Below are 24,426 nucleotides of genomic sequence, written 5' to 3'. Positions count from 1 at the left end.
TCTCAGGCCTGTTTCACATTTGCGTTAAAGAGATCCGGCTGCAACCTGCCAAATATACCAAGAAGCAGACGGACAAAAAACGCATCTGGCAGTTCCGGATCCAGACATCTCCCGACATGTTGCTCCTCTGCCGGAAAAGCCTGCTGGAGATGAATAGCGCAAATATGAAACAAGCCTCATTGGCTCGTAAGTGAAATAAGACACAACCAACTGGCAAAAAAAAGTTAAATTTTGGAGCAGAGTTTTGAGTATTTCTGCCTCAAAATTGGCTGCAAAAAACACCTCAAAGCAGCCTCTTATTCATCTCAATGGGAATCGGAACTTTTATTTTTTACATGTGTAAAAAAAAAAAAAAAAGCATGTCCTATCTTGGGGCAGAATCAGTGCTGCATCTTCCATTTAAATGAAGAGAAGGCAGAAAAAACAGCGCCATTTAAGTCCATGAAGGTTTTTTTTTGTGCTTTTCCACCTTTTTTGGCAGATCTGCATCAAAAACCTCAAGCTGAAATTCCAGCTTTGAAGTGAATACCCATTGGTTAAAATAAAAAATCAAGTAAAAAAGCTGCATGAAAAAAAGCTTGGTATTGCAGCTCAGCCTCATTGACGTGAATGGGGCTGAGCTGCAACTCGACTGTGACCGATGTATGGTGGCGTCACAAAGAGGCCGCCGGACACGTGGATTGCCCTGCCTCTTCTAACAGCTGATCTTTGGGGGTCCTGGGTGTTGAACCCTCACAGATCTGATATTGCTGACTTTGTGCGTGTACTACAGAAGATGGGTATTGATTGGGTCTTGGCCCCAAAACCTTCCAACAGTCACTAGAATGCTGTATCCCTACAGCTGTAGTTGGTATCTCTTGCCTTCAGTCTGTGGCCTGAAATTGGCTCTAAGACAGGCCAAAGGGGCACAGTGTTTTTCAACTCATTGATGCCCCTTTATATTAGCATTCACTGAGGATCTCACTGCTCTGATCTCACCAATACTATTTTCTGACATATCCCACGTCTATTAATATTGTCTAAAAGCAAATACAGTGTATTGTGATATCCATATTGCCTCTTTTGCTGGCTTGATTCATTTTTCCCTTACATTATACACTTTGTTTCCATGGTTACGACCACCCTGCAGTCCAGCAGCGATGACCATTCTTGGAAAAAGTGCCAGCCTCTCTGGTGGCCGGAACCATGGGAGCACACATAGGCACTCGTACAGCTGGCCACCTTGTATCTGCTCTGCAGCAGATGCTGTAGTCCCTGGAAACGAGCAGTATACAGGTGGAACTCAAAAAATTTGAATATCGTGCAAAGTTCATTTATTTCAGTAATGCAACTTAAAAGGTGAAACTAACATATGAGATAGACTCATTACATGCAAAGCGAAATATTTCAAGCCTTTATTTGTTATAATTTGGATGATTTTGAAACCCCAAAGTCACAATTTTGAGGTCCCCTTTGCACAGGGGGTATGGATTATTTAGCTGACTAGAGTGTGACACTTTGAGCCTAGAATATTGTACCTTTTCACAATATTAAAATTTTAAGCTGCATTAATGCCATTCCTTTTTAATTTGCATTACTGAAATGAATGAACTTTTGCACTATATTCAAAATTTTCGCGTTTCACCTGTATAATGCAATGGAAAAATGAATCTAGCCACCAAAGGAGGTGATATGGAGAATCAAAATTAGTAAGTGTCTTGTAGTAACTTTGTCTACATGATAAATGTAATTTGCTGAAGTGAGACAACCCCTTTAGGTAGAATATTGCTTAAGTAATGTAATGAGTCTTCATCTTTTTTTCTTTTCACCTGCAGCTGCTCCAGAACCTAACATATGCTGACAAAATGACTGTCTTGTTCGTCTACAATGGTCCATATATGCTAGAACCCACAAAATGGAATTTGAAAGCTTTTCATAGAAGACGTCGAAGAGTAGCTGCTGTCGCTCAGTAAATGTCTTCACTTTTATCTATAGTCTTCCATGCAAACATTAAAATTAGAGGGTTCCACCTTAAAGTAAATTTTCTTGCTAATACCTCAACCCCTGCAGCGTCTCCTTCCTCTATTGGCTCATTCTCAAATTTCCAACTGCCATGCCACTAACAAGTGGCCTAACCCCTAAGGGGGCAGCACCCAGTGTTCAGTCCACTTCCATATGTCTGTTCCGTGGCCCCACAAAAAAATAGAACATGTCCTATTCTTGTCTGTTTTGCGGACAATAGGCATTTCTTAAAAAGGGCAGGATATGGTGATTTGCAGATTGCACACAGCCGGTATCTGTGATTTATGGATCCGCAGTTTGCATACCACAAAACAGATACAGTTGTGTAAAAGCTCCCTAAGTGTCTTTCCAAACAAATTTCCCGGATTAGTCCTCCATGTTTTCTGAGGCACTTGGTCACAACACCTTCAGAAGGTAGATGCTGGAAAGTGGAGAGGGGGCCCTTTAAATGGGTATTGTTTGACATAATCCTATAGGGCTCTACATATCCTCCTGATTAATTTTTTTCATGTTTATTAAATTTTGGTATACAGGACGTTTTTGATAGAGAGTATCCTTATTTTGTATCTTCTTGTTGAAGTTTCTGAGAATTAAAAGGGTTGTCTGGGGGTTTACCTTAATTCCTGTGAAAGGAAGAGAATTTGCGCAGCACTTCCTTTTTCCTTGTGCTCCTGTTTCTTCCTCTTTAGCTGCATGTAAATTAAGCAGCTGAGCAGGAAGACACAGGAGCACATCTGGTCGGGACCTCAGCGGAAGAGCCCGCAGCTAGTCGGGCGGTCACATGATCACAGCCAAGATGGCAGCATCGGCACTGCAGAAGGCTAAATAGTGCTGAAATTCTCTTCCTTTCACAGGTTAGCTGAAAAAGAGAATTTAGGTAAAGCTCGGGAGAACCACTTTTAACTATTCACTAAATAATAAACCTATTTTTGCCAAACTCATAAACTGAAAATATGTAAGTGTATTTATTTTAAAATAAAAAATGCTTTGTTACAGAGCATCTGTTTCACTGCAGATTTTTTTCACAGCAGAACTTAAATATCTTGAGCGAAATAGAAATAAAATGCCTTTATGAAAGTTTGATGTCACACAATAAGGCCTCGTGCACATGGTAGGCAAGCATGATTAACTAACACAGTGGATTTAGACACACAGTGGCACTGAACAGATTTGACTTGGAGCTACTCCTAAGGGCATTGTCGAACTGGTCCCCTGCTATTCATCCTTTCACACCCATATGGGGGTTTGGAATTCTCCACAAATGGCCACCAAGCCACTACCTTTAAGAGTAATCTCCATTCAGAGGCTGCTGACTTGGGTGGTTTAAGAGACACTGGTGTGTGTAACCAAAGGGTCAGGCAGAAGCATAGTCAGAGGTCAAGCTAAGGTCACTATACATAATAAGCACACCTTTGCAGGAACTTGGCAAGCTAGGAACCTCTTGCCATAGGGGAAGGAGCCACATATACATCTGGGTAACATGTCATAGGCTGGGAACTGATTAGCTCATATATGCGCTGGCCCTTTAGGAGCATGGAAGCATGTGTGTCTTATTGGAGCTTGCACCAGCCAAAGCAGGCGGAAGGAGGCAGGCACAGCCGTGGGCAGTAAGGAGAGTGGTGGTGTGGGAGAGAGGAGTGGCAAGTGGAAGGGCCAGATATATCCTGGTAGTGGTGCACCGTTACCAGAATTGCGGCGCTGCCCTGGACGGAAGTGGGTCATCCTCTAGCACTGTGGAGATTTGATGACCCAGAAGTGATTTTGTCTGCAACTTTTGGGGCTGCATGCAGAAGCTAGCAAGGGGCTTTTTGATCTCCTCATTTAATTGCCACATCCTGCTCGAACCCAGCCAGTTTGTGAATGACGGTTGATTGGTCTTTTCTTCTTGGAACCATGCTTTTTGAAGAGAAGAGCACGCTGAAGCCCATGAGAGCTATGATGTAAAATCAGTAGTCCCTGGAGGGGGTAATAAGAATTGATTTGTATTGTACCGAGCTAAAGATTCCCCTAGGTGGGCCACTACTAAGACTACAAGAGTGTTCAGTATGTAAAAGGAAGATTACTCCTATTTATGAAAAGCACTTGTGTCAGCATTGCATGGAGAAAGTGATGGAGGAGGAAAAAATCTTAAAATCTTCCTAGTATATTCTCTGGTAAGTTATCTGTCTCTGCTAATATCTCGGACAGTTAGTCCTCAAATGTAACGGATGAAGGTGAGATTTTTGGGACTCTATTTCCTCTTCTAAGGATGAACCCACAGGAAAACATCTGTTTCCTGCAGAGGATACCGACATGCTACTAAAGGCAATTAGGGTTACCATGAAGGTAGATGAGGCTAATGAGCAAAACTTTGGGATGCTGTGTTCAGATATTTGTAAGATATCAAGACCCTAATTAAGAGAGAGTAGAGAAACCAAATAGAAAGTTGATTTTAAAATTGGTGTCATTTTGTTATCATAGATGTTATTTTGCTTTTCTTTTGGAATATTAAAGAAAATTCCAAATTATAGAATGACATTAAAGACCCAAAACCGGTTCTGTTTTCTTCTGTCTTGAGAGGAATAAGGTAAGAAACTAACCTTGCCCCACTAATTGTGCGGTTCAGGAGATATTCGTATCACCTGCTTGGTCTCAGAACCAGTTGTTTGTATTATATTTTATGGCCTCGTGTCTCTGCGCTTGGCCTGATTCCTCATTACCTCTGAGGTTAGACTTGGCTTCCAGCCACATGGCCTGTCCTTCCAGTTACTGGGCAGAGGTCCCCTAGTAGTCCCTAGAACCCACCTGGCTGCTTCATGCCTTTGAGCTTGGCTTACAGGTGGGTTCTCGGTCAGCCTTGGTTCGATTGGGTGGGGTCACGTTATCCTCTCCTTGAGATGCCAGCACCTCCTGAGATGGAGGTCCCCTGACTTGCTTCTGACCCCTACAATGAGTGAGTAGTGCAGCTCGCTGTTAGCTCAATATTGATGACCAGTGGCTTGGCGTCATACCCATACCTGGTAACTCAACCTGGCTATGTAGTCAATATATCATATTAAATCAGCAGTTATGCTGGTAATAACATGTTAGGCTACTTTCACACTGGCGTTTCTGAGTCCGCTTGTGAGATCCGTTTCAGGGCTCTCACAAGCGGCCCAAAACGGATCAGTTTAGCCCCAATGCATTCTGAATGGATAAGGATCCATTCAGAATGCATCAGTTTGCCTCCGTTCAGCCTCCATTCCGCTCTGGAGGCGGACACCAAAACGCTGCTTGCAGCGTTTTGATGTCCGTCTGACGAAACTGAGCCAAACGGATCCGTCCTGACTTACAATGTAAGTCAATGGTGACGGATCCGTTTTCCCTGACACAATATGGTGCAATTAAAAACGGATCCGCTTCCCATTGACTTTCAGTGTAAGACAAAACGGAGCCATTTGCATTATCATGAATAAAAAAATAAAATAAAATTTTTGTTCATGGTAATGCAAACGGATCCGTTCTGAACGGATACAAGCGTTTGCATTATAGGTGCAGATCCGTCTGTGCAGATACCAGATGGATCCGCACCTAATGCAGGTGTGAAAGTAGCCTTACACTCTGTAACGTTCTGTAAGCGTTATGACAGAAATCTGTCTATCTGTTACTTTTCTTGTTAGAATCGGAAAGAAATCAGTTCCTGAAGGCATGATCCAAATCCAGGGATGTCTGTCAGTAACGCAGGCCCTTGTGTTATGAAGTTATGTTCATTGCTTTGACGTGTGTATTGCTAATGACGTACTGTTAAATGAAAAAACTGTTTTAGATGGAAACATTTTTGCATGAAGCAGGGGTTTACAATTTGAAGCAGTATTAGTGATCACTGCAGTATTTATATACACTGTTCCAATATACTGCTTCCTAAGATAATATATTGTAAGTAACGTTACTGTCAGTGCTCGCATTAGATAAAACGTTTAATTGCTGCTGTATAGAGCACTTAGTTTGGCCAAATAATGTTTATATCATGTCATTAACTAATCATGAATGACCTTCTATGGTACTGGTTTTACTTGTGCTGTTCCCAAAGCAAAGCCTCCATAGTACGATGTGCACATCTTCATAGAGAAGTTACATTTGTTGTAGTGCATGTGCCATGGTTGGCTATACAGTTGTGGCCAAAAGTTTTGAGAATGACACAAATATTAGTTTTCACAAAGTTTGCTGCTAAACTGCTTTTAGATCTTTGTTTCAGTTGTTTCTGTGATGTAGCAAAATATAATTACACGCACTTCATACATTTCAAAGGCTTTTATCAACTATTACATGACAGTTATGCAAAGAGTCAGTATTTGCAGTGTTGGCCCTTCTTTTTCAGGACCTCTGCAATTCGACTGGACATGCTCTCAATCAACTTCTGGGCCAATTCCTGACTGATAGCAACCCATTCTTTCATAATCACTTCTTGGAGTTTGTCCGAATTAGTGGGTTTTTGTTTGTCCACTTGCCTCTTGAGGATTGACCACAAGTTCTCAATGGGATTAAGATCTGGGGAGTTTCCAGGCCATGGACCCAAAATGTCAACGTTTTGGTCCCCGAGCCACTTAGTTATCACTTTTGCCTTATGGCACGGTGCTCCATCGTGCTGGAAAATGCATTGTTCTTCACCAAACTATTGTTGGAAGAAGTTGCTTTTGGAGGGTGTTTTGGTACCATTCTTTATTCATGGCTGTGTTTGTGGGCAAAATTGTGAGTGAGCCCACTCCCTTGGATGAGAAGCAACCCCACACATGAATGGTCTCAGGATGCTTTACTGTTGGCATGACACAGGACTGATGGTAGCGCTCACCTTTTCTTCTCCGGACAAGCCTTTTTCCAGATTCCCCAAACAATCGTAAAGAGGCTTCATCGGAGAATATGACTTTGCCCCAGTCCTCAGCAGTCCATTCACCAAACTTTCTGCAGAAGATCAATCTGTCCCTGATGTTTTTTTTGGAGAGAAGTGGCTTCTTTGCTGCCCTTTTTGACACCAGGCCATCTTCCAAAAGTCTTCTCACTGTGCGTGCAGATGCGCTCACACCTGCCTGCTGCCATTCCTGAGCAAGCTCTGCACTGGTGGCACTCCGATCCCGCAGCTGAATCCTCTTTAGGAGACGATCCTGGCGCTTGCTGGACTTTCTTGGACGCCCTGAAGCCTTCTTAACAAGAATTGAACCTTTCCTTGAAGTTCTTGATGATCCTATAAATTGTTGATTGAGGTGCAATCTTAGTAGCCACAATATCCTTGCCTGTGAAGCCATTTTTATGCAACGTAATGATGACTGCACGCGTTTCTTTGCAGGTCACCATGGTTAACAATGGAAGAACAATGATTTCAAGCATCACCCTCCTTTTAACATGTCAAGTCTGCCATTTTAACCCAATCAGCCTGAAATAATCTCCAGCCTTGTGCTCGTCAACATTCTCACCTGAGTTAACAAGACGATTGCTGAAATGATCTCAGCAGGTCCTTTTAATGACAGCAATGGAAAGTTTTTTTGGGAATTAAGTTCATTTTCATGGCAAAGAAGGACTATGCAATTCATCTGATCACTCTTCATAACATTCTGGAGTATATGCAAATTGCTATTATAAAAACTTAAGCAGCAACTTTTCCAATTTCCAATATTTGTCATTCTCAAAACTTTTGGCCACGACTGTAGGTCTTCTGTAGCATTTTGTTTAACTGCTCCGATAAGCACAAGTGGATTATGGTGCTTTCAGTTTAGGTGAGCACAGGTCAACTATGTCATTAGCATATGATTTAAGATGTATTGGGTATACAGTTCTTCTTTTGCATATATAAATCACTAGATGAGTTTGGAGCAGTCTCCTCTCCTTTCTCGGTAGTACTTATCATATAAACTAGTCCATTAGGAAACTGTGACAACGTTATCCTGTGCTGGCCATCTCTCCTGTCCAGAATCAAATACAGAGGCCTCTACTCCTGCTCATTAGTATCTTAAAATACTTATACATGTCGCTAAGTATATGAGATTTTAGGCAGATGTATGTCTTGTGATCAGGAGTTCAAATGAAGATCTCTAGTTCCAGTGGTTGGCCCAGATATAAAGATGAAGATCTTCATCAAATACTTGTTCCAAGTTGTCGGGATCTATAGTTATCAGCATTGACCCTAAATAGGTATTTTTACAATACAGACATTTCAGTTCTGCTTACCTATGGTTGGTTTTCTTAAACCAAACCCAGGTGTGTAGTCTAGATGACGTACTATCTTTAAATCAGAGCTTACCTTCCTTTCAGAATGAGATCAGTTGTGGTCCTCATAGTTATTTCTTACATTTGAGGAGCAGTTCTTGAATAGCTAAAAATCTTGAACAGTTGGTTCCGGCATCCTGCCCAGATATTACAGTCAGGATATTCTGTCTAGTCGGAGCTTTACCTGGGACATATTTTGGCTTTGACCCCACCCTAAAGCGTTGTAATCTGGTATTTCTCCATTGGTGTTGTCATGAGGAATGAACTGGAAAAGAGAAATTACATTTACTAATCATTTGATCTCCTGACAGCACCTTTACATTCCCTCCCTTATTAACTACTATGAGAATTTAGCATATGAAGTTTCCTATTGGTTTTAATAAGTCAGTTGCATTCTTCCTGGTGTAGTAATCTGGTCAACACTGGAATGTGGAAGGAGCTTTTAACCGGTTTCCTGTTCCAAGGTCAGTAGGGCAACCTCCAGTGGTGCTGTCATGAGGGACTCCTAGAAACCCAATTACTGGTAAGTGTATTTCCCCTTTTCTGGACAGCAGATCTTCCTTTGTAAACAATGTTCTGCTGCCCAAAAACAGTGATTCTTTTTGGTGTGGTTCGACCATTAGTCTCTCTACAGTGGAGGTGATTGCTTCAAGTAAAAATGTAGCTTTTGCCTCTGATCAGCAGGTAAATATTTGTTTCTGATATTTGTCTGCTCAGTTGACCCATGTAAAGGTCCATTTACACAGGCCAATTATCAGGAACGGGTATAAGAGCGCCCGTTCCTGATAATCTGCCCATGTAAAGGTGCTGCCGATCATCGGGTGAAAGCATCCCTTTAGATAGGGAGACTTATGTGATGGATGGGGCAATATGTATGCAAAGTCATGCCTAAACCATCATTTATTATGTGATGGTGCCTAGACTTTAACATGCTGTAATTTTCCTTAACAGCACAATGTTAATGAATATTGTTTCTGTAATGCTGCTGTTCTCCATATAGGAATGACATTTTTCACAGCACCAGATTTTTAGTCTCAGCCGTAAAATGATAATTTACAGAACTGTTATAAAAATAATTTAATTGAAAGTGAATGTAATATAGTCTCTTTCCCAATAACAATTATTCATGTATTATAGTTTTTGTTACATACAATGTAAAAATATGAAATACATATGGTAATTACTTTGCAGGTATTTTAATATTTACATCAAGAAGGGCTAGACCAAATTGGTTAATAATAACCTTATCCTATCATACATTTTGTATCCTGTGTTATCTGGAGGGCGAGTGTTAAACTACAGGAGATTTTCTCTACTGCAGTGGCATGTATTATACAGAGTTTCTATAGTTAATAGATGGGATTTTCAACTGTGGAGATCTTCATCCAAGATTAAAAATGGCATTTGAGTCTACTATTGGCCTACAGTTTTTTGCCACAATTAGAATTTATCACCTATACACAAGATAGGAGGTAAAGGATGTATTATATTGGGAGATTTTCCGCCTGATGATTGCTAACGAGCGTTCATATGAACGCTTGTTAGCGATCATCTTGCAGTGTAATACTGCCACCGATTGCCCAATGAACGAACAAACGCTCGTTCATCGGGCAATTCAGATCAGGATTTGCTGTGGCGATCATGCTGTCTAGCTAAGGGGAGCTATATACTATGTTGATGACTTGATCACCAGTATGATTAGAAATTTATATGAAAGAAGTAGGAATGGTGATTTGAGTTAAAACTTAACTTTTAATTATTTAGGGTAGAATATGTCCCTACATGTGATGCTTCGATACAAGGAGAGTGTATGATAGCACAAGGGATACAAAATATATACTTGGTGCACGGCGGCACTTTTACATTCACAGTAAATAAGTGCACGGCGGCACCCAGAGTAACCGGTGGTCTTACCCTTTCAGCCACGGACCTCTGGTCTTAGGTGATGTCCAGCGCAAGCAGGTATGCTGTGGAAAAAAAGAGAGCGAATGGGGGGCCGGAGGGGATGAGATTGGGTTGAAAGGTGCCTAGACAGCCCTAAGATATAAGTACTATCACGGCCCTAGCGTCCTATTTACGGAGCACCCGTTCTGATAAGAACGACCCCGTCTGGAACCTGGCCCTTTCGCTACTTGGCCCTATTGTGCCCTAGTGTAGCTAGTCCCTACACGCATATTTCGTATTTCGGAACTCATCAGGGGAATTTAGGCACACACAGGGGGGCAATATGATATGGTGACGTATCGTGTTTATATCTTTAGTTAGTCAACACATACATCACTATAGTTATGATAATGACACAATTGATACTTCAAAGTGGCAGCCTACTATCGGGGCTCCACTCCTGTATCAGGGCTGGGTACTTGCCTAATGATGTAGAGACAAGATGGAAGGGGTCGCTTGATGATGGCCCGATCCCTCGTGTGGAGCTCAGCGGCGTGTCCAGAGGCTGTGATGAAGCCTGCTCCCAGGGAATCGCCCGCTCCTATTTGAACATCTTGTGGTCTCCGAACGAGGCCTGAAGCGCAGCGCGATGACGTCAGCGGGGCCGCCGACGCGCTCGCGCATGCGCTGTCAGTGCAGTGGGAAGGCACTGTTCTGCCTCAGAAGGAGGCTTGGAGCGCAGCGCGGTGACGTCAGCGGGGCAGCCGATGCAACCGCGCATGCGCATATTCACACCGAAGATAGTCAGCGTGATGTTTAGTATAATGACGTAATCCAATGGGGAGGCGTCTTAACATAGGGCTGAGGGTTGTGTCGTTAGCCCGGGACATATATTGACCCACAGCCATTGTTTACTTTGTTGCCTAGTTACCGGGACTTAGTGTGGCAAACATATTAATGACACCGTCTATAGCAAATGCGGTGTGTATTAATGTGACATTTCATGCAGTAGGATAAAAGTAGGAGTATTCTGGTCGGTACTGGACAAACACGGATGCATAGAGAGCAACCCATAATGCATAGGAACTTTTGTCTGAAAGAATGCACTTATGAGAAGTTAGAATCCAGTAGTGGATTTAAGTGGAGCGTCTCACAACAAAGTTTATTCTGTATGATAAATCTCATGAGGGGTGCCATATTGGGAATACACTTCTAAATCCCGTAGTTATGTAAATAACATAAGTACTATTTGTCATTTGATGGATAGGTACAGTCTGGTTGAGAGGATGAATGCCAGAGGGTGTGTTGTTGTGTTACATCTATCTCTTGACATTCGCTATTGTGATAGCTGTGTAGTTCTTCTGTCTATTAGAGGCAGACGGTCCCAATCATGTTGGGATATATGAGTAACTTGGCTCGTCAGATGAAGCAGCCAAAACAAAGTTGCTCGTTTAGGCCTTGGGGGGCTGTCGTACGTAGCGTGTGGATCCAGCGTGCTTCATGTTGTAGAAGCATGCGGTCCCAGTCCCCTCCTCGTAGGGGGGGGGGGGGGTGACTACCTCGATACCCATGGCTGTAATACTCCATGGGTTGCCCTGGTGGTATTCGTGTATATGGCGTGCTACGGCCGTATCTTTTCTATTGGCGATGTCCCCCAGGTGCTCGCCAATTCGTCTCCGCAGTTCTCGCTTTGTTTTACCTATATATTCCAAGGGACATTCGCAGGTGATTTTGTAGATGACCCCCCTGGTACGGCAGTTTATAAAGTCCTTAATTTTGAAGGATTTTTGGAGATTAACACTGACAAATTCTTTGCCTGTTTGTATTGTACTACAGGCTATACATCCACTGCACCTGAAACACCCTTGTGGTTTTCTGTCTAGCCAGGTTCCTTTTCCAGTTGGTTTATGGTGGCTGTGTACCAATAGGTCTCTAAGGCTGTTACCCCTCCTGAAAGTAATTTGAGGGTAATCAAAGATCTTTTCTTTGATGTCTGGGTCCATCATCAGTATGGGCCAGTGTTTTTGCAAAATGTTTCTTACGTCTCTGGCCGCCTCATCAAAGGTACCGATTACCCTGATCCTTTGTGCAGTATCTGGGGCTTTCTTTCTAGGTACCAGAAGTTCGGTTCGTGATGATGTTAAAGCTTGTTGATATGCTGCCCTCAGAACTGAGTCTGGGTATCCTCTGGAGAGGAATCTAGTCCTTAGAATCCCAGCTTGTTTTACAAACTCCGTTTTATTCGAGCAGTTGCGTCTTATACGCAAATACTGTCCCCTCGGTATTCCCTTCTTGAGAGGTAGGGGGTGGCTGCTGCTCAAATGTAATACGGAGTTTGTTGCTGTTGGTTTCCGATATATTGTGGTAGCCAGCTCGTCTGATACATTTCTCTGGATCAGTATATCAAGGAACGGTAGGCTATTCTCGTTTGTCTCATGTGTGAAATGTAGTCCCAGCTTGTTCACATTTAGTTTACCGACAAACGTGTTGAACGCTGGTATGGATGCGTTCCAGATGATGAATATGTCATCAATGTACCGGGCCCACAGTGCGATGGGCCCGGTCCATGATGACATCGCCTCGCTGAACACGTTGTTGGTCTCCCACCAGCCCAGGAGCAGATTTGCTTAGGATGGTGCACAAGAGCAACCCATCGCGGTGCCCCTGAGCTGGTGGTACCATTTGCCATCAAAGACAAAAAAATTATGTGTCAAGATAAAATGAAGGAGTTTAAGGACAAACTGATTATGTTCTCTGAACTGTTGGCCTCTCATACTGAGGTAGTATTCCACTGCTCTGAGGCCTGCCTCATGAGGTATGGATGAGTACAGGGCCTCTACGTCTATGCTGGCTAAGAAGGATTGCTGATCTAATGTGATGCCATCTATTCTTTTGAGCAGGTCCATACTATCTCGTGTGTACGAGGGTAGGGAGATGACAAAGGGTAAGAGGATCTGGTCGACATATTTGCCTATGTTTTGACATATACTCCCCACCCCCGATACTATTGGTCGTCCTTTTAAGGGATTTGTCCCTTTGTGTATCTTTGGGAGACCATAAAAAGTTGCAGTCACGGGGAATTTGGGGTATAGAAAATCCAGTTCAGTCTCTGAGATGATCTTATTCATTTTCGCCTCTGTTAGGATGTCCCTTAGCTCGGATAGGAAGGAAGCTGTTGGGTTGCATGTTAGTGTGCCGTAGGTCTGTTTTTCTTTCAGAAGTTGTAGGCACATCTTGCAGTAGTCCTCTGTATCCATGATAATGATATTGCCCCCTTTGTCCGAGGGTTTGATGGTAATTGTTTCATCCTTTTGTAAGTTGGAGAGGATTTTCTGTTCTCTGTTTAATGCTGTCTAATTACGATCTGCCGTCTGCAAAGCACTAAGGCAGCACGGGGACAAGTGATGGCATAGTGATCGCTCCTCCCCATGTTCTGGAGGACATCACTGCATGTAATAGCAGCAGTCTCTCCACTAGCGAGCAGGAGATTGCCGGGAGGGAATGCTTTCCTCCTGACAATCGTCTGCCTGATCTCTGTGTCTAATACACCCTTAAAGAGGACCTTTCACTAGAATAAAACATGTAAACTAAGCATACAGACACGGAGAGCGGCACCCAGGGATCTCCCTGCACTTACTATTATCCCTGGCGCCGCTCCATGTTCGGTTCAGCTGGGTGGAGCCTGCCGGCGTCTCCTTCTCCCAGGCTGTAGCGCTGGCCAATCGCAGCGCTCAGCTAATAGCCTGAGAGTTTTTTTTTCTCTCAGGCTATGAGCTGAGCGCTGCGATTGGCCAGCGCTACAGCCTGGGAGAAGGAGATGCCGGCAGGCTCCACCCAGTTGAACCGAACATATGAAGATACCGGAGCCTATACTGGGAGAACGGAGCGGCGCCCAGGGATAATAGTAAGTGCAGGGAGATCCCTGGGCGCCGCTCTCCATGTCTGTATGCTTAGTTTAGATTTTTTATTCTAGTGAAAGGTCCTCTTTAAATATGATTGGGACCCCCACCAATTACTAGAACAGTGGTCCTAAGCCCCCCCATCTCCGGATGTAAAGTTTTAAATGGGGCAGTGGTTCAACAAAACCAGTGCCATTGTATTCAACGTTAGAGATGGCCTTGCGTTTCGCCGGCAGTCGTTTCGCGGCAAACTTTGCGTGTTCGCGATTCGCCGAACATGCAAACATTTGGCGATATTCGCGCCCACCATATTCTTTTACATTGTGAAGAACTTTGACCCATGACACATCCATCAGGTGGTACAGGACAGCCAATTGAGACGTTTCAGCACATGGACACCCCCCCTACCCTATTAATAAACCTGATCTGGTCGCCATTTTACATTCAGTCTTTTGCCAGTGTTGGGAGAGGTTGCTGTGTGGAGCAGGGACAGGCTGTTGGGGACACCAAACGCTAGCTAATAGGGCCACAAAAGTCCTTTTAAGGACTGGTATAGGTATTCTATTGATAGGTGTGATACACAGAGGGGTGCGATATATGAAGTCAGGGGGCTAGGGGCTTACTAGGGCCGTTTTTATATAGGGTAAGTGTCGGACGGGGTCGCTCTTATCAGGGCGGGTGGTCTGTGGTTAGGCCATCAGGGCCAGAATAGCACCCCCCTGTAGGGCAATATCAGGGACAGTTCTTTGCCCACCCTGTCCTTCGGTACCACATCATCGTCTAGCCCAGGGATAGATGCTTTTTGCTTTCCCTCGGGGATTCATGGATGTGCCCTGGAACCCCGCGGATTGTGGTAGGACATATGGTTTGTGATTTGGTGCTGCCGAGCACTTGTTATTGCCTACCACATCTATGCTTTTTGCCTAACTTTAATATATTTTCATTTTGAGGGATATCTTTTAGGGTCCATTCACACGTCCGCAAAATGGGTCCGCATCCATTAATTTTCTTTTTTTTTTTAAATCAGCTCATTTTTATTAAACATTTTACAGTGTAAATACACGTTTTTCCACAATACATACAAGGATGACATAGAGACATATTGTCCATAGGACTAATAACAAAAAGGGCACCAAACTATGTGTATTAGCATCCATTAATTTTCAATGGGGCCGGAATGTGCTGTCTGCATTTGTGGATCCGCACTTCCGCATCCGTACTTCCGTTTCCGCAAAAAAAATTGAACATGTCCTATTCTTGTCCGCAATTGCGGACAAGATTAGGCATTTTCTATTATAGTGACAGCAATGTGCAGTCCGCAAATTGCGGAATGCACATTGCCAGTGTCCGTGTTTTGCGGATCCGCAGAACATTTACGGATGTGTGAATGGACCCTTAGGCCTCATTAAGACTGCTGTATGCTGTCCGCAAAAATGCGTATCCATTTTTTTGCAGACAGTTCAGCATGTCCGTAAAAAACGGATAGCATTCAGTATTTTTGCGGACCCATAGACTACAATGGGGCCATGTCCTGATTTTCACAGACAAGTATAGGACAATGAGAAGCGAAATGAAAAGATAAATCGCACTCACCATCCGTGTTCACGTTTCTTTATTTGTTGTGCAGAGTATATTCCAGGGGCAGACTCACATGGAGTATCAGTTTACAGCGACGGCCGTTTCACAGTGCGACCGCTTCCTCCGGCTGTTTGATCCACTCTGAGAATCGTGCGTGCGCTGACCTATAACGTCATATGGGGGAGGGTTCAACCGACCCATCACTCAATGACCCTTGACGCCACACCAGCAGCGCACTCATGAGACACAGGTGCATAGATACATTAGTGCAAGATTTAAAAACAATGAAAACATAGGTGACACAAAGTTAATATGCATACCCAAGATGGTATCTAAACCCTCAGAAGGTAAGCTGAATACAAAAAATGTGTGTGTGTATATATGTGTGTGTATGTATGTGTATAGAAATGACGAAAAACGGGCAGCACTCCGGACTTGTGGAAATTCAGTGATGTTTATTCAGTGCAATGCAGCATTTCAGCCCTCACAATGGAGCCTTTGTCAAGCTAATGAACTAGTGCTCTCAACATATTTAAATAGGTGGTTCTCATTATAATTACATAATTGCTCATTAAAACATATTTCACAAATATCAGTACAAAACATGATTATACAGATCATTAAATTACATCGGTGTACATGAATCATCATTATATCAACATGGTATATACATAGTGGAAAACCAACTTTACCACATGCCCAAATCTGTGTTAAATACACAAATATTTACCAATTGCCTCATAAAGTGCAGCTGTGCTAAATTGTGTTAAAGTACATATCAATTTAGAAAAATTAAAAGAGGGACAAACCCACAACACGAGACTCCACACTGCGATCCGGTATTGGCGTCCCCTGGCGTCCATTGCGCAGGCGCCAGTCTGCATCATTAGATCGCGAGATCCCGTTGCGTCCCGCGCATGCGCATAGAACGCTCAAACTCGTACCTATACGCAGTCGCCGGGACGCACACTAAGCTCGCGAGTCCTCTCCATTTCTCGCGCATGCGCTTTGCGCGGCTGTAAGAAACACGACATCCCAGCAGTATCACACTGCTGCGCATGTACCGAGGGGCGGAGACCAATGCTGTCGTCACTAAGTGACCATGGGGGGCGGAGATCAATGTTGTCGTCACTATGTGACCATAGTAACGATATTTGTATGCGGAAATCGGGAACAGTGGCCATCTGGGGACAGGCGATGTACCTGGAAATATGCACTCAGATGAATCCAGTGCACAATCACCAGCGTCACAAGGAACCTAGACCATATCATAGTCAGGCTCCCGTAACAACATCCCCGTCTCCTATGGTCATATTGGGGACGGTGTGGAGGAGAATGTCTATCACAGGTACACGCAGCCATCTCTGGGTGCATGCACCTGTGGGAAACAGTAGACAGGGCACTCTCGTGTCCCATGTCACCTGCTCCTACATCCATCAACCACACCTAACCTCCTCTGTCCCACCAACATCACCGCAAAATTCCTGACATGAATGTCATGCAATTCATTGGTCTCAGATCCTAAGTCATGAAAAAGAGAAAATATATAAATGGAGAGATATGTGCAGAAAGTGAAAAATACATTCAAAGGACATATACAGTGATCGCAAGGGGATCCCATGTTGGGCGTTGTCCTCTCAATTGAAATCAAATTCTCCATCATGATAATCTATAGAAAAGGAAGACAAAAAAAGGGAAAATAAATAGAGAGCACAATCCTAACCCACACATTCTCAGATAGAAGACACGTATCCCACCGGCGCCCAGCTAAGTCACCCTAAAATCAACATTGAGTCCGCGGGGTTTTAGGGTTTGCAATTGGAAAATCCAATATAGTTCCCGCTGTTTCAGCATCACTGACCTGTCACCCCCCCGTCGTGGCATGGCGATCTGGTCAATGACCCTGAAGTGCAGGTCTTTTTCAGTATGTAATGCTTCCGTGAAATGTTTGGACACCGGTAAATCTAGTCTCTTCTTCCTAATGGTGTACCTGTGATGATTCAATCTTGTCTTGACATCCCATGTAGTCTCCCCTACATAAAGGAGATGACAGGGGCACTCCAACAAGTATACTACATAGGAGGAGTCACAGGTCAAGTGATGTTTAATCATATACTCCTCTCCTGTCTGTGGGTGCAGAAATTTGCACCCCTTAACATGAGTGGGCAATTCACACACCCATGACAAGGAAAACAACCCTTCCTGGATGCACCAAAGTATGTACTGAATGCAATCTTTTTAGTCCCGATATCAGCCCGTACAAGGTGATCTTTAATATTACGTGTACGTTTATAAGACATCATTGGAGGGTTGGCAAATTCGGGAATGTTTCTGAAGTTACTGCCCAATATGGGCCAATGTCCCTTCAAAATATTACCGATTTTGTCACTCAGGGGTGAGAACCGGGTTATAAACGGGATACGTTTGGTGTCCTTTACCTCATTCGTCCCCTTTTCCAAGAGGGTTTTCCTAGGCTGTTGCATAGCCCTCACCTTATGTTGTTCTATCAGTTTCTTAGGGTATCCCCTTTTGATAAATTTTTCACCCATTGTGGTGAGTCTATCAATGGTATCTTCTTCACCCTGTACTATCCTCCTGACCCTAAGCAGCTGGCTATAGGGTAATGATCTCACCATGCTCCTGGGATGACAACTGTTGTATTGAAGCAATGTGTTTTTATCAGTTTTTTTAGTAAAAAGATCCGTGTGTAGAGAGTCTCCTCGTCTACACACTGTCACATCAAGGAACTCGATATGGGTTTCAGAAAAAACCAATGTGAATTTGACCTCAGGGTCAATCCCATTGAGGAAGTCACCAAACTGATGTAACCCCTCAATGGAACCTGTCCACAACAGGAAGATGTCGTCTATGTAACGCCACCACCCCAGCACTTGTCTGAAGTGGTGGCTAACATAGACGTACATCTCCTCTAGATGGGCCATATAAATGTTCGCGTAATTGGGCGCCACATTTGAGCCCATTGCGGTACCACGCAATTGGATAAAGAACTCATCCTGAAACAAAAAATAGTTACAGGTGAGCACAATATCCAATAGCGTGGTCAGAAACTCTCTACATTCCATGGAGTATGGTGAATCAGCCAGACAATTTCTGACTGCATCCACCCCCCTCACATGTGAGATGGATGTGTACAGACTCACAACATCAAATGATGCTAAAATGACATGTGCCGGGAGCTGTACATTGCTGATTTCATTAAGGAAGTGTGTAGTATCCCTTATGTATGACTTGGCTTTCACAACATAAGGTGACAGTATCCTGTCCAAAAAGATGGCAATCTGAGAAAACGGTGAACCAATGCCCGATACTATGGGCCGGCCGGGTGGAGAAACCAATGACTTGTGGATTTTTGGTAGTACATATATTACCGGAGTTCTTGGCCGTTCCACATAGAGAAAAGAATGCAACTTGTCATCAATTACACCCTCCTCCCTAGCGGAATCCAGGATCCTACGGATTTTCTTAAGAAATTCAAACTTGGGGTCACCTGGAAGCCTACGGTAAACGTTTTCATCATTCAACTGGCGATATATCTCATCCACATAGTCAGTTGTGTTCATAACCACCACAGCCCCACCCTTGTCTGCCGGTTTAATGGTCAGACAAGGGTTAGTGGAGAGTTCCTTCAGGGCTTTGGTCTCCTCCGCTTTCATATTTCTCTTTACACACATCCCTTCAACCCCTGATGCTTTTAAGGTCTCTAAATCTAACCTAACTGCATTAATAAACGTATCCACGGCCACATGATTAACAACAGGTGTGAAATCACTTTTAAGGTGAAGTTGTACATCATTAAGTGTAAGTTCTGAACCGCTATTGGACCCAGCTGCTGGAACCTCAGTGGACTGTTTATTGAACCAGATCTTCAACTTAATGGCTCTAAAAAATCTATACAGATCAAGCTCTAATTGGAACCAATCGATGTTCCTAAATGGGCAAAAAGAAAGTCCTTTCTCCAAAACAGACAATTGTATAGGAGTAAGTACAATAGATGATATATTTACCACAGTTGTCTCTTCCGCATGGTTCTTTGCGGTTTCATCTGCCCTGCTTTTACGCCACCTCTGTTGTCTCCTCCCACCTCGTCTGGTCCGGTGGGATCTGGACCCAGACCTAAAAAAGAGGTAGTTGCAGTAGGGGTGTCAGCGCCAGATGCTGTGGTCATATCTGGAAGATTATCCATTTCTGGAACTGTAAGGTCAGCCCTTCGATTGGAATGTCCCGTTTTTTTTGCTCCCAGGGGAGGGTCGTTCCATCCTCTTGAGGCCTTTTTTAACAGTCCTCTGTCCCCCTTGCCAGCTATATACAAATCCGGTAGTGTAATCTTCCATGTCCCTTTGCCATTTTTTTCTCTTTGTGGACTGTAGATCTTGCTTCAGTTTCTCCAAATATATATTGCAATTGCTAAAGTATTTCTCTGCATCCTCTGGAGTTAAAGCTGCTCTCAACTCTCCTTCCGTTTGTTCCAGACTTGTTCTCAGAGTGTGAATCTCTTTTTGTAGATACTCAACATTTAATAAGATAATGTCCAGAGAATATTTATTTGAGATCTGTGCAAACCGTGCACAGAAATCCGGATTATTGGGAAAAAAATCAGGTCTCAATATTGACCGCATGCCCCTCGGAATCCGGTGTGCGTGATGATATTCACTAAGCGTGATTACATGCAAATCCAAATTAATGCACCTTTTAGAGTATAGTTCATACCTTTTCTTGAGATCTGGTATTGACGGAGTTGATAGGAAGGCGACATCCCTCATGGCACCTTGTAAGATACGTGTCTCATCCTCCTGTGTATAGGAAAAGATGTCCGGGTATACACATCCTGTAGCTTGATTCATATTTCAATAAAAGGTGCTGAGCTGATAAATCCAATATAGAAAAAGCAAAAACAATCAGCAGCACTCTATAAGATGCCGGGTGCAAATCCACCAATGTTCCTGGACACAGAACAACACCAATAGAAATGACGAAAAACGGGCAGCACTCCGGACTTGTGGAAATTCAGTGATGTTTATTCAGTGCAATGCAGCATTTCAGCCCTCACAATGGAGCCTTTGTCAAGCTAATGAACTAGTGCTCTCAACATATTTAAATAGGTGGTTCTCATTATAATTACATAATTGCTCATTAAAACATATTTCACAAATATCAGTACAAAACATGATTATACAGATCATTAAATTACATCGGTGTACATGAATCATCATTATATCAACATGGTATATACATAGTGGAAAACCAACTTTACCACATGCCCAAATCTGTGTTAAATACACAAATATTTACCAATTGCCTCATAAAGTGCAGCTGTGCTAAATTGTGTTAAAGTACATATCAATTTAGAAAAATTAAAAGAGGGACAAACCCACAACACGAGACTCCACACTGCGATCCGGTATTGGCGTCCATTGCGCAGGCGCCAGTCTGCATCATTAGATCGCGAGATCCCGTTGCGTCCCGCGCATGCGCATAGAACGCTCAAACTTGTACCTATACGCAGTCGCCGGGACGCACACTAAGCTCGCGAGTCCTCTCCATTTCTCGCGCATGCGCTTTGCGCGGCTGTAAGAAACACGACATCCCAGCATGGAGGCGCTACCAGGAGACAGGCCAGTACATCAGGAGACGTGGAGGAGGCCGTAGGAGGGCAACAACCCAGCAGCAGGACCGCTACCTCCGCCTTTGTGCAAGGAGGAACAGGAGGAGCACTGCCAGAGCCCTGCAAAATGACCTCCAGCAGGCCACAAATGTGCATGTGTCTGCTCAAACGGTCAGAAACAGACTCCATGAGGGTGATATGCGGGCCCGACGTCCACAGGTGGGGGTTGTGCTTACAGCCCAACACCATGCAGGACGTTTGGCATTTGCCAGAGAACACCAAGATTGGCAAATTCGCCACTGGCGCCCTGTGCTCTTCACAGATGAAAGCAGGTTCACACTGAGCACATGTGACAGAGTCTGGAGACGCCGTGGAGAACGTTCTGCTGCCTGCAACATCCTCCAGCATGACCCGTTTGGCATTGGGTCAGTAATGGTGTGCGGTGGCATTTCTTTGGAGGGCCGCACAGCCCTCCATGTGCTCACCAGAGGTAGCCTGACTGCTATTAGGTACCGAGATGAGATCCTCAGACCCCTTGTGAGACCATATGCTGGTGCGGTTGGCCCTGGGTTCCTCCTAATGCAAGACAATGCTAGACCTCATGTGGCTGAAGTGTGTCAGCAGTTCCTGCAAGACGAAGGCATTGATGCTATGGACTGGCCCGCCCGTTCCCCAGACCTGAATCCAATTGAGCACATCTGGGACATCATGCCTCGCTCTATCCACCAACGTCACGTTGCACCACAGACTGTCCAGGAGTTGGCAGATGCTTTAGTCCAGGTCTGGGAGGAGATCCCTCAGGAGACCGTCCGCCACCTCATCAGGAGCATGCACAGGCGTTGTAGGGAGGTCATACAGGCACGTGGAGGCCACACACACTACTGAGCCTCATTTTGACTTGTTTTAAGGACATTACATCAAAGTTGGATCAGCCTGTAGTGTGTTTTTCCACTTTAATTTTGAGTGTGACTCCAAATCCAGACCTCCATGGGTTGAAAAATTTGATTTCCATTTTTAAATTTTTGTGTGATTTTGTTGTCAGCACATTCAACTATGTAAAGAACAAAGTATTTCAGAAGAATATTTAATTAACTCAGATCTAGGATGTGTTATTTTTGTGTTCCCTTTATTTTTTAGAGCAGTGTGTGTGTGTGTGTGTGTGTGTATATATATATATATATATATATATATATATATATATATATACACTACTATTTCCCTATGGTAAATGATACATTTGAAAAAAAGACGCATGCATAAAGCATCCTATTCAATGAACACTGATAAGTTATTGCGCTCATTTAAACCTAAACAACCGGTGGCATCGGTTTTGATAATAAACCGGGCTTCCTTCTGGAGCAGGGTGCGGTGTCTTTCACCTCCCTGAGATAATGGGGGGGACATGCTCCAAACCCGCAAATTGCAGGGCGCTCGCATCTCCTCCATGTTGGCACCGTATGTGCTCGATTAAGCGATTGCGTCCCTTGCCTGTTTTAATTGAGTTGCGGTGTTCTTGTACCCGCTCCATTAAGGATCTTTTGGTCTTTCCTACATAAAAGGATCCACACACGGGGGGCGTGGCCTGCTTGCTGATGGCGCCGGTCGCATAGCGCGTCTGCTCCGGACATAACATTCCTCCAGCGGCTCACAGCTACTACTTCTGTGACATTTAACTCACCAAAGATAGCCTGATTTTCTGTCTTAGCCATGAGGAAGGTAAAGAAGCGAAATGCTCCGGCCAAACTAACGGAATTCTTTGGGAAAGTAACTCCGGCTGATTCTGGGCAGAGCGAGACGCCATCTCCGGTCCGCACGCCGATCTCTAAGGCGGGAACTCCAGTGCCGTCTGCATCGCTCTCTACTGACATCCAGGGAAAGGAGAGAGAAGCCCTCGACTCCTCACATTTAACAGCAGACATCATGCGTTCAATGCTAGAGAACTTACGTTCCTCTATGAAGGAGGACATGTTGGGGCTGCTTAAGGACCTCAGAGTGGATATCCAGCAAATAGGGGAGCGCACGTCCCACATGGAGACTAAGATGGCCGAATTCGCCTCCTCCCACAATACATTGATAGATGCCCATGAGGCAATGGAGGAAGACATAGCCAAGCTGACGGCTAAGATCCAGGATCTAGAAGATAGACATAGACGGAACAACGTCAGAATCCGTGGAATCCCAGAATCTGTGGAGGCAAAGGAGTTGGAGCACTTTCTGCAGCAGCTCATTAAAGCCGCACTGCCTGATGCCTCTGAAAGGGATTTAATTATCGATCGCATACATAGAGTGCCCAAACCCAAGGGGCTTGATCCATCCTTGCCGCGGGATACTATAGCAAGGATTCATTTTTACACAGTTAAGGAGGCATTCCTGAGAGTCCTGAGACAAGAGGCGAATCCGACAGAGGACTTTAAAGGCATCACGGTTTATGCAGATCTCTCTGCAGCTACCCTCGCAAGAAGAAGGGAATTTGCCCCGATAACCACGGTCCTAAGGCAGCATCAGATAAGGTACCGCTGGGGTTTCCCGGTGAAATTACTGGTCACCTATGATGGCAAGCTACAGATCTTCAATTCGCCACAAGGAGCGGCTAAATGCTTGAGCGAATGGGGCATCATGAATGAAGGTAATCCCAAAGCAAAGGAGCCTACCTCGCGTCCAGACAGGATTCCTCCAGACTGGGACGTTGCCTGATTTGTGAGTCTTTTCATACAGGAGTAGAAAATTGACTGTTCACATTGTTCAATGTTAGTCCGAAGCAGAGAGCTAATTTTGTTCTCTTGCCCTACAGGACTTGTTATATAGGTCCATAGACCTACATTTATCTGGTCAGGCCAGTTAGGCCTTATTGACCACATTTCAATTAATGTTTTATGTTCTTTTTCATTTCCCTTTGCCTTTTTCTTGTTTTTCTTTTTTGTTGGTACCAATGTCTATAAAGTATGGGGTTAAAGTGCAGGGTGTGTTGGTTCCAGAGGGTTCCCATGCGACATTGAGGAGATATGTGACACAAAGGTATTTTATATATGAGTCATGGGGCTGAAAGTATTATCCCTCAATGTGCGTGGTCTGAACTCCCCATTCAGACGCACACAACTCTGGTCAGAAGTCTCCAAAGCTAAATGTGATGTTGTATTATTGCAAGAAACGCACCTGTTGAGCAGGGACGCGTTCAGATGTAAGCATAAAAATTTTCCTGTTTTATTTCACTCACATACTAAGAAA

At 44.1% G+C, this 24,426-nt stretch overlaps 1 protein-coding gene and 1 long non-coding RNA gene across 3 annotated transcripts in view; one reads left to right on the top strand and one right to left on the bottom strand.

Moving 5' to 3' along the window:
* Window positions 1–2,008, top strand: part of SMC5 (structural maintenance of chromosomes 5) — a 208,356-nt gene extending 206,348 nt beyond the window's left edge. The window contains exon 25 of one of the 2 annotated variants that reach the window (XM_040417086.1): window positions 1,815–2,008. In XM_040417086.1, coding sequence (XP_040273020.1) covers window positions 1,815–1,952 — 138 coding nt within the window. In that variant the 3' untranslated portion in view covers window positions 1,953–2,008. The remainder of the gene's footprint in view (window positions 1–1,814) is intronic. The other variant, XM_040417087.1, reaches the window with a different exon arrangement.
* Window positions 1,947–18,716, bottom strand: LOC120989167. The gene is made up of 3 exons (XR_005776235.1): window positions 18,704–18,716; window positions 14,398–14,404; window positions 1,947–2,087 (listed from the first exon to the last, which is right to left on the bottom strand). It is a non-coding gene; the product is annotated as an uncharacterized LOC120989167 (long non-coding RNA).
* Between the last annotated feature and the right edge of the window lie 5,710 nt (window positions 18,717–24,426).

The sequence above is a fragment of the Bufo bufo genome, chromosome 2, assembly GCF_905171765.1.
Source record: "Bufo bufo chromosome 2, aBufBuf1.1, whole genome shotgun sequence".
Taxonomy (NCBI): Eukaryota; Metazoa; Chordata; class Amphibia; order Anura; family Bufonidae; genus Bufo; species Bufo bufo.
The sequence above is the reverse complement of the archived record's forward strand: the minus strand, read 5'-3'. Positions and strand labels throughout refer to the sequence as shown.